The 11,647-nt window shown below is 42.1% G+C and overlaps 1 protein-coding gene across 2 annotated transcripts in view; it reads left to right on the forward strand.

The window, feature by feature from the left end:
- The first annotated feature begins 9,125 nt into the window (after positions 1-9,125).
- vgll3 (vestigial-like family member 3) overlaps positions 9,126-11,647 on the forward strand; it is a 3,450-nt gene continuing 928 nt past the window's right edge. Inside the window, exons 1-3 of one of the 2 annotated variants that reach the window (XM_080037614.1) lie at positions 9,126-9,480; positions 10,303-10,654; positions 11,257-11,647. The exon at positions 11,257-11,647 is cut by the window's right edge and continues 215 nt beyond it. In XM_080037614.1, coding sequence (XP_079893740.1) covers positions 9,364-9,480; positions 10,303-10,654; positions 11,257-11,647 — 860 coding nt within the window. In that variant the 5' untranslated portion in view covers positions 9,126-9,363. The remainder of the gene's footprint in view (positions 9,481-10,302; positions 10,655-11,256) is intronic. The other variant, XM_080037615.1, reaches the window with a different exon arrangement.

Below are 11,647 nucleotides of genomic sequence, written 5' to 3' on the forward strand. Positions count from 1 at the left end.
CTCTGAGGGGAACTCAATATCCACCGGTCACTTTGTTAACAGACACGCAACAATGCAAGCTGTGACCGAAGTACTTCTCTTTGTCTTCTCTTGGCAATTAAAACTCTCATTTCCATCTATAAAATGAGCAGAAATGGCTTGGACAATTAAAACTAAAGATGTGAGATCGTTGAGATAATGAAAAGGCGAAAGCGTGGCGCCTGTGTTTGACAAAAAAATACGTTTTCTTTTTCCTTTGGCTTAACGTGGAAATTCCATTTCCATTAACTTACAAATGACTATCTTTTGTTCATTAGACAACAGACTGCTGCTAATGAAACCACCATGTTGTTCTGTTTGTCACTAAAACTGAATTATACATCAAGACTCATGCTCTAGTTTTAAATTAGAATAGCAAATCTTATTGTTCTTTTACGAGTGTAAGCGCAAGAGTTTTTTCTGAATACCACAGTGAAAAATGTGCTCACATTGCATCACTTAAAGATGCACTAATGGTTATTTAATTAGACTTTAATGTTTGCACTCCTCCCCCACCTCTCTCACACACACTATACTACAGTGGCAACTGCATGCAAGGATCCACTCAATCTACAGGCCTAGATATCGTATGTGTGTATGTGTGGAGAAACTGGAAGAGCTTGACCAATATTTTGCTTATTTTACTAGTCAGTCATTGGCTTTTAAGATATATTTTTTCATAATTTAATGTTTATGACAATGAAATATAAAATCAATTTCCATCCACATTTTTACACATGTCCTCTTTGTCATCAAAACTCCTACATTTCTGTTCAGTATTGTTGTTCTGTGAGAATTTACCAACATTAGTCAATATTTGCATTTTAGTATATTGAGATGTGCATTCGAGAAACCTGCATGACAATCTAACTGATTGTTTGCAGGTCAGGAGGAGTCCCTGTGAATCATCTTCATCATCATCTTCATCGTCATCATCCTCCTCGTCATCCTCAGGTCAACCACAGAGTCATCTCAGGCAGGTGTGTGTCTGTATAGAATCTCTCTGGGGCAACAAAAACCACGAACACCGCACCACAAAACTCATGATGCTAGCAGTCTGCTTAATATGAGATATCATCATCATAACAGCACTCAGCGTTCATCTCACACCTGCCTCATCAGTAGTAGGGATGGGGGGGGGCGGGGGGGAGCTCTTTTTAATCTTGCAGGATACCATTTTATAATTTTTTTGCTGAAGGGAGTTGGACATGAAGGCATTGTACTTTATAGTTGGTAAAATAGTTGTTTAATTGTCAAACTTGGAGGGTCTAAGAACAAGGTCTTTTACCTCGGAGACTCTTGAGATCTGGAACACAACAGTTGTGACCTGTTTTTTGGGGGGGTTTCTTGGGATGTAAACCTCCTCCTTCCCAGATGAAAAAAATATCCCTTTTGAAATGTGCCTGTGATCTAAAGTTGTGGGAGTTTTATTAGGGGGCTGAACATTTCTTTAGATCTTAAGCACTGGAGGTGCCGCTCATTCTTTGAGGGGTTGTACAGCAGGAAAAAGCAAACAACTCTACCCAAACTCCACTTTTAAATTCTGTCCCTTCCCCTCCCCTCCCCTCCCTCCGTTTTCCCCTCTAAAACATCCACTAATAATCATCTCTGTGCCTCATTAAGGAGCAGAGCAGTGGAGGCACGCAGAATGCTCCAGATGTTTAAAACTCCCCCGAGGTCCGTGTCTGTGTCAGAGAGCTGGTGTGTATATGTCTGTCTGTTGTAAAACGTGTGCTATCAAGTGTAGGCATGATCGGATGAGCGTGTGTGTGTGTGTGTGTGTGTGTGATGCTATAAATCTGCACGTTGGTGGATACTTCCTGCAGTGTCTCTAGGCATCGTTCTGAGTGTTCCACTGCCCCACTTCCAAAGCAAGCCAAGGCAGAGAGGAGGAGGTAGACAAGATATCCTCTATGAGAACACTAGGTGGAGACGCGGTCTAAAGTCTGCCATCTCTGTGCCGTTCTGTAATCAGTCTCTTTGTCTGCATAGTGTTGTCACAATGAGCGATCTGCCAGGTCAAGACATGCAAGTTTCAGCAGGATTTAAATGATTTATAGGGGCTGATAGTGACAGTTTATAAAATATGCCACTATGTCAGTGTTTTCCAACTTTTCTGATTTTATATAGGCTACTTTATATGAACTGCTTAAAGCAGGGGTGTCCATACTTTTTTCACTGAGGGCCACATACAGAAAAATCTACGAAGGGCCGGGCCACTTGCAAAATATAACACATTTATCAGGACATGTAGCTGCTCTGATGTTTAGTTTCATAGTGTCTTCATAAATTGTAATCCTTCTTCACGGCAACACTTTCCTTGCACATTAAACAGACACATTTCCCCTCTTGTTTATATGCCAATGATACACCCAGTGTTTTCTGCCTTTGCGTCCAATGTCCAGCAGGGTGAAAATAGTATCCAGCCGAGGTCCCGACCCTCGTAGGGGGGTCCGGGGGTATGCCCCCCCGGGAGATTTTTTAAAGTTTTTAAAGTGAAATGCATGAATCTGGTGCACTTTGAGATGGAAATTAAGAGGCTAAATCTGAAGAATTTTGTATGAAAAAAAATGGAGACACTGTCAGATGAATTAGAAGCTATTGGAGAAGGACACATAGATTTTCCATAATAATATTAATTTAAAATAAAATATTATGCAGGGTCCTCTGGGATGGGCTTGTTGCTCTTTTTCTTTTATGGGACATATTTCTCTGTAATATAATGAGTGCATTTAAATTATTTAAAAATTTAAAGCGCCATATTACATTATATTTTTAAAATGTGCCACGGGCCAATCAATCAGTGTTTGACACCCCTGCACTAGTGGGTTAACTAAGAAATGCAAAAAAAAAAAAAAAAAAAAAAAAAAAAAAAAAATTTCAAAGGGCCATATTACATTATATTTATAAAATCGGCCGCGGGCCAATAGAAAGCGGGCCGCGGGCCAATAAAAAGCGGGCCGCGGGCGGAATTTTAAATGAACAGCCCCATTTTTCCTCTGATGATCATAAATGACCTGTAACAGCACATGAGGTCATCAGCTGAAAAAAATTTAATTTATTCTATTTTTTATTTTATGTTTTTTTTCTTCGGGTAAGTTTCCCACGAACAACAATTTGCAATTTGCTGAAGGCAGACCGGAAACGCCTGTGTTACGCGATATTAATTCAAAGTTTAATTTGCTTCACCATCTTCATATTACCATTATTAATCTTAATCACATATGACTGTACTAACAAATGCACACGCCGCCGGGCACGCAAAGATCTTTAGGACAGCAGGCGCTGGTGTTGTAAAAACACTAGCGCTTTTTTCCGAAAGAGGTCGCTAGAATCAATAAAAACTGAAAGTTACTCATAGCCACTTTAATCATTGGCTGTCACGATGCTTCAAATACAATTTCATTCATTCCGGAGAAAGCAATGAGCAGTCATTTTTGGCAATCAAGGTATTACAATTCCTGCTGATTCAGCTTCCTGAACGCTGAAAGGAAAGACAGACTTGTGCAGTTCAATGATTTATTGTAGAAAACAGCTCACATGCATGTGCTGGAACAGGGGCAGACAGGCAGACAGGTCCAGGTAACGGGAAGGAAATCAGTAAAGTCCATTATCAGGTGACTGAAACTCTGAAGAATAATTCTAAATCAACATGGCAACTGAAGATGAATAATCTGGCAATGGAACAAGGCTGGATCAGGGCTGGTTTAAGTGGTGAGTGGCTGATGAGGGAGATTGGGTTGAAATAAGAAGATGTGAGAGCAGGTGAACTGATAGAAAGAGTGAAAAAAAGAAGGCTGAGGATGTGGCTGCAGGAAGGGACTGAGAGGCAAACTTGTCCAAGCCTTATTATCATATGATGGACCTTGATGTGCACAGCTGATGATTTTTAGCGATTGTATATTTTTAGGAGACATTTTCTTTAACAGAATCAAGGTTCTAAGGTACAGAGGGTGGTGTATGCTGTAAAGATTGAGAAGCCAAATTCCAGATTTGTGATATCAATAAGTTAAACTATTTTTCTGGAATAAGTCAAACTCAAAATGCTCTTGCTCTTTTTTTTCCCTTTCAAAACTCTGCCCCACTTTCACGTCGTCTAATTGCATCATCAGCTTGCGTCTTAATAATTCATGCTCTCTTCGCGACATCAAAGTGAATGAAACATGAGTGAAAAAGATGAGACTGTTCACTTGCCACAGAGTCTCCGGGGATTCATCAGATATGGCACCTGGCAACCAGCATGCAGGGCTGGACCGGGAGATAAATAATAAATCCTCCTGTTGTCTTTCCTAAACATTTACCTTTCACCAGGTCCAGGTGATGACTGATGAAAGCTAAGAATGAGAAGAGAAAAATGTATAGAAATAGATCTATGGACAATACAGTATAGAATAGTTTCATCTTTAACTATTTTTTTCTGTATTGAGTTTAAATATAGCTTATAGGCCATAATATGGCCTAATATGTTAAGCCCTCGAAGACTGATCTAGGCATTTTTGTTGTGACCTCTGTCACAGGCAGCATTTAATCTGTTACCCTTCTCTTTTGACTATGCACATTGAAGAGGTAAATACATGTGAACATGGGAAGCAATATAGATATTCCTTGAGAGATGCTCACATGCTCACATTGATAACTGCTAACATGCTGATGTTAAGCAGGTATTAGTGTCACCAATTTAGTTTAGCATGCTAGCATTTGCTAATTAGCACTCAAAGCATATTAAAGTTGAGACATATGGGAATGCCATAGGTTTTATCATTAACCAAAACATTTGCATTCCGCTGTGTGGAAGGTTAACATCAAACTCATATCAAACAAGTTTCAGTATCAATGCATCATAGTGAACTCAATATCCAGATAGAATCTGGGCTCCAGCCCCTCTCACTGCAATATATCATCCATCCACCAGTTGCCCTCATACTTCCTCTCCCTCTCCCATCTCCACACCTGCTCACACTTAACATAATCAGCTCCACAATTAACGGGCCTTACCCCATCCATCTCCTCACCTGCTTCTCATTTCACTCATCAGCCACACAATACTATATAAACTATGTTAATCACTAGCTCTTCCCTGTTGGTTTCTCGGGGTTATCAGTTGTGTGACCTCTGTGAAAATGTCTACCGTTACATCGCATATGGCCTTTCATCAATAAATCACTGAGTCCAACCTGCATGCTTCCTGTGTCAGGGTCCAACCCTTAATACCTGGCTGACTCAGGCATAATACAGATCAACAAAATAATTCACAATCCAACTGTTGCTTGCTTTACTACCCTTTATTCTTTGGAATACACATGTTGAGGTTTTTGAAAGTACTTTCTACAATGGAACCAAAGTTTGTTTTTGTCTGTCAAAATGGCATGATTGGTTTGTGCTATTAAAATATATTGGTAAACATCTATTCAGTCTGTTTCTTGATGCACTGTAGAGGAACTCCTTGTGAATTGTTACCATCCGACCCTGACGTCATGTGTACCATAGAGATAACGGAAAACCTTTCTGTTTTGTTTTGTTCTATTTACATTGCACTGTCAATTGAAGTCCTAATTTAGAAATGATTTCCATTTATTCCATTAAAAACATGGAAGCACAAGTGTTATTTCATAAGTTCAGAACATGTGCTTTCCCTTCAGAATCTAGATTACTTTATCAGAAGCAAAGGTTTGTGAATTGGCTCACTGAGTTTAAGGAGGGTTCAGCCTGCCATTAAGGTTGTTTTTTTGCCATGCACAATCATGCCACAGGGAGTATGAGTCCTCAGCTTTTCATTCAAACCAAAAAATTACTAATTAGACTAGCTCCTCCACTCTGCTTCAGGGACATTGCCTACCTATCCTGGGTACTGTCGGCCCTCACAGTGTGTCTCTTCCTGTTGTAGTGCAGTTGGGGGACAGTAGTCTCAATCAAGAAATGAGACATCATGCTGTAGTGTGTACCTTAAAGAGGACCTATGATACTTTTTGACTTCTATGACCTATACACGTTGTTATAATGATGATTTACAGTCATGTTTAACCATGCTAGCGTATCAAATAATGACGTGCATGCATTTAAGGCTCATTTATGCTCTACGTTACATACGCATACAGATACGGACGGAGCCTTCTGTCCGTACTCTGTGTACATTACGTCCGTATTTCTGCACGTATCCTGAGAGCTTGCGGATGCGTACCAAACAGACAGAACGGAGCATTACTACCGAAGATCACAGGGGGGGGGCGCATAGCCAACAGTTCACTTTCACTTACTGTACATTTGTTTACAAACATAAACGAAAGACACAATTCTTTAGAAAATGTCTTAACTTTTGAGGAGAGGTTTTTGTGAGTTGGTACGAAATTACATACACATTTATCTATCTATGAAATTACACGGCCGGGGCACAGGGACATACAACTACAACAGAGCAGCATGAGCGGGGATCGCACGGGGAAGAATGTCAGCTAGACGGCAGGCTGACGGCAGCAATAGAGAAGTGCCGGAGGTCCGTACGAGACTAGTTTGTTGACATGTCGTGATTAATGTCCTCACAGACCCCCGCTGTCTATAATACCGCCTCTAGTTTAGCCTCTTCCATAGCTACGGTTGTAGGCCTATATCGCTAAAGCTGTTTCTTCCATGGATCTATTATTAAATATGTATTCCAGTTAATTCACTGTTTGACTCTTCTTCCTATTTGAGTAACTTTTTACTCTGAGCGGCGCTGCTGCCCACTAATGGTTGATTTGCTTAATGTCGATTCCAACATAAAGAACGCATGGAAGTGTGAGGGCAGTGACGGATATAACGTTGTAAACATACGTCTCTTTTTACGCACGGAATTGGAGCATAAATGAGCCTTTAGACGTATTCCCTGCTGACCGTCTGGGGTGGCTGTGCAGAGCACCAAACACTAGGGCAGCCGGTTGAGAAATCACGTGCTCAAATCGGTTCAGAATTTCCTGATATTCTTGTCGTCACGAAAAGCGGAAGTTTCCATATATGGTAATGCTGGCTCAGGCAAGCTCCGGCCATGCCCCCACCTTCCTGCTCTCAAATCTCCCTGCGCGCTGCTGAAATTGTTCCGCAAGGAAGGTAACCAATCACAACAGAGTGGGGTTTGCAGGAGGGGGGGGGGGGAGGGAGCGGAGAAGCACAAAGCCGAGTGTTGTGAGAGACTGCTGTGGGAAGAGTTTCCCGAAAATCTACATGGTTTTTTGTGATGTGATTCGTGTCAGGTTGCTCTATAGCAGTTTTTAACAAGAAATGAAGACCAGAAAAGTAGTATAATAGGAGATCTTTAAGTAGAAGCAATGCTATGGGTATAGGAAACGATGCAACTCAGGCTGGGATTCAATCCTCATCTATGACTCAAATGCGCCATTAGAAACTATAAATCAGTTGTCAATTGGACTGAGGGAAAATATAATCCAACATAAGGAACACATTTTATTAAAAAAAATCAAATTATACATGTACATATCAAAGTCTGTATTGTAGCAAAACATCTGGAATTTGTGCCAGCACATCTTCATTTTAAACACATGGGAAAACAAGGTTTTAATGTAGAGCAAGTCAATTGAACATCTTATAAATTATATAAACTGCCAATTTTAAGTGTGAATGCTGGACCCATTCTATTGATTTTTCATAATATATTTTATAGTTGGTCCATTATTATATCTATTTTCTTCACAAAAAAATCAACATCTCTCACTGGAGCCATTTGGTTCTGGTATGGTGTCCCAGTACCATTCTTTGGCCCACAGCAGGTGTCCCAAATGAATGTAATATCACAGGCCCCGCCAACAGGTGGCGGTAAACAGCTCAACTGTGGTGGCAAGGGAGTTTCATTCAAACAGGGAAAACTGATAAGGTAATGGGTGGGTGTCCTGGTACAGTAGCTGAATGGTTAAAGGTTATATCTACAACATCCATGTTTTTTTTTAACTGAGGATGCTTTTTTGCATGACATACCCTCACACCCTGTTAATGAAAAGGGCAACTTCTTGTTCATTTGAACCTGTTTGTAATCAAGGAAGTAGAGGAAATACAACCATAGGTCGACAATGGTACACACACACACACACACACACACACACACACACACACACACACACACACACACACACACACACACACACATACACACACACACACACACACATGCACACACAAACATACAAGCACACACACACAAAATGTACTCGTGATAATTTGGGGGATTTGGGCATCTAAAAAGCAACTGTATTTGAACAGCACCTGTTGCTTGGAAATTGACCTGCAGATGACATTGTTCAGAATCTGATTCATTCCATCAGCATTTTCTATTTCATGGACAATTCAAAAGGAACCAATCTCATTATGGGGATGTAGCAACCCCGAAGGATGTTTGAATTCAAAACACTCATTAGGATAAGGGTGGTTCCAATTTTATTTTTTCAAAAGTCAGTTTTCAAATGTTTATCATTTTGAGGACAACAAATAAGTACGTTAGTAAAATAATCATGTTGTTCACAGAAGTGTGGCATATGCTTTGAAATTCGATTTAGACCTTTATGATGGATGGGATATATTATAAAATGTACAGACAATATAATTAAGAAATGACTGGAAAGAAATCAATATTTTTATCATTAAGTAACAATTAAACAAAAATACGTTAAGGTGTCTAGTCCAAATATTATCTGCAGAGGGACTTAGGGCCTATATTTCTTAAATCCTGCACACCGCCCTGAGCTCTGACACCACCAGTTCTCAGGTCAAGGGTCTCCGAAATAATAAGATATTTACATGACCCAGAGTAACATATCCTTACGTTCAAATTTTTTATGAATGGGCGCCACCGGTGGGGATAGAACCCTCATGGTTGTGTTAGTGCCTTGCTTAAACTCCACTGCTCCGTGCAGACCCTTCCCTGGTGGGCGTGAGTATGTGGCCCCAGCCCTCTCTAAATATAACTCTCCTCCAAAACAGAAAAAGGGAGAAGGAGGGAAAGGAATACTCACCCAATCAGAAGCGCTCTGAAAAACTTGTCAGAGAAGAGTTTCTTTTTCTTTCTCTTTTTTTTTAGGATACAGTGTGTTTCTCTCATACCGTTTTGATCCATTTTGTGGCCCCGGGTGGTGCTGGTGAAGCGCTCAGCAGGGAGGCGCATTGTGTGTATGCAAACTGGACGACATGGCCATTGTACGCGTTTGGGCATATATGGAGGCGCCAATGGCACGGAGGATACAGCCCGTCTGAACATACAGGAGCGCAGAGTCGCCCTAAGCTTGTGGTGGTGTTGTTGTTGTCGTGCGCGCTTTTCTCTCCTCCGAACTTCTCTTCGCTTCTCTCCCAGCTCTCCGGTCCGTCGCTATGAGTTGCCTGGATGTGATGTATCACCAAAGCTATGGAGCGCACTACCTCCCTGCAGCGGCGTACAAGGCGACGTACTATAATCATCATCAGCAGCAGCAGCAGCAGCAACAACAGGTGAGATATCCAGCATACAATTGTTTAGACGAGCTACCAAGTGACTTCACGTGAAGTGTTTTTTCCTTCTTTTCTTTCCATTTTGAGTAGCCTAGTAGATATTTTCGATGGATTGTGAGTTATGTGTCTAAAACACATAGGCCTAATAGAAAACAAGCGCACGTACGTCACTAACTTTGGGGATTAAGTTAGAGAAAGTCAACTGCCCTAAATCAAAGTGACTGTAGGAATGTAGTCACTTTTTTATCGGGGATAATCTCTATTTAGCCTGTGTCTTCTGCTGAACACGCTACCTCAAACTTTCTTTACGCCTCACTCACACCCACACAGACGCACACAAAGAGAGACACTCACAAACCTCTTGACTCCAATTTCAGTTTTTGAATGATTCAATTCCACTTGTGACGCTCCGTATTCACCTCAGGTCAGGCGTAATGACACCGATCTATTAATCCGGATTCCTGCGGTCAAACGGTGATGTAATGACAGCCGGTCAGCCACTGAGGAATGTGCATGAGGCACACCGAGCTTTACAAATAGTTGGAATGCGGTATGGGAAAAAAGAAACTCGTTTTCACACCACTCCCAGGCTGCCCACAGATAAAAATGACTGGTATGTGAGTCAACCTGGTAGAAATTATGTTGTTTTTTTTGACAAAGGTTGAACACTACCAACATATAAGATAATCAAATGCCAATTTGTGACTCTAAAACAGTATTGAGGTACTATTGAAATTAAAGTAAATAATTTGCTAGTGTACTCAAATCTAGTAAACTCCTGTATGCACCTGACTCATTGTGTGTCTCTCTACATCTCTCTAGAAAAGGCTGAGTGTTTACAGTAAGATGCAGGAGGGTATGGAGCAGCAGCAGCAGCAAGGAGGAGGAAGAGGAATGCCTCCCAGGGATCAGGGCCTCCGGCAGGGTCCCACAGCTGAATCAGGCCGCCTGTCCACGTCCGATTCAGAGCTGAAGGACTGCCCTCAACCAGCGGAGACGGAGTACTTGAGCTCGCGGTGTGTCTTGTTCACCTACTTCCAAGGCGACATAGGGGACGTGGTGGACGAGCACTTCTCCCGAGCCCTAAGTCAGACCAGCACCTTCGGCACCGAGGCCAAACCCATGAGAGTGTCTCCGCCGTCGGCCACAGCAGGCACCGCTGGTCTATGGAAAGGTGAGGGGTGCAAAACAGATCTAAAATACTGTGGTTCTCGTAGAGCAAAACCCTACGGTTAAAGGATCTTATGCTCAACTGTTTGATTTGCTATGGTGTATTTTATATTTGGTTTAAGGTCACATATAATGCTAGAGACAGTTTTTAATGGTGTAGTGCCCAGAAAAAATTATGTTATATTTCTCACAGTGCCATTATTACTCAACTTCCTTTTTTGCAGCCTCTGTCTGAAACACTCCATTTTAGCGCCTGTCTCTTTAAGACCCGCCTTCCAAAAAGCCCAGTCTGCTCTGATTGGCTAAATTAGTGTGGTGGTCATAAGGGGAGATAAATCTGTCAGTTTTTTTAAAACATGTTTTCAGAAAGGTGAAGATGGAGAAAAAGAGACAGGGTTGTTTTTTTTCTTATACTTTGGGAGTCTCTAGTCACACAGGGGATCCAAATTAATGTTCAAAAACCATTTGAAAAAAAATCCATAATATGTGACCTTTAAACTTCAATGATGATGTTTTGTAACCTGTTGCCAATCAACAAAGCCCTTAAAAGCAGTGGCATTGTTCTGGTGGCATATTCAGTATGTTGAAGTGTAATGTCTGTTTCAGAAGGCGGGACCCTCTCTGAGGGTCAGAGCAGCTCCGTGTGGAACACCACCACCAGCACCACCTCCTCCTATCCATCCCAGGCGGCCGGTTCTGGCCTGCCGTCTGTCTCTGTCTCAGTCCACCACCCTGACTTCTCCTCCAGCCCCGTTCCCTTCACCCACCCGGTGGACGGAGCTCTGTGGGCCGACCACGTGCTCTCCCAGGCCGGCCTCCCTCCTCCGGCCAGCCTCCCTGACACCTGGACCTACAGTCTCAACCCCCAGAGTACGAGCCCTTACTCTGGGGTCCACAACGTTTACCATCCCCATTCCCATCCACACATCCACGCCAGGCACCCCCATCCCCATCCACACCCACACCACCACCACCACCACCCCATGCTCCATTCCTA

This window comes from Ammodytes marinus (genome assembly GCF_949987685.1).
Source record: "Ammodytes marinus genome assembly, chromosome: 12".
NCBI lineage: Eukaryota > Metazoa > Chordata > Actinopteri > Uranoscopiformes > Ammodytidae > Ammodytes > Ammodytes marinus.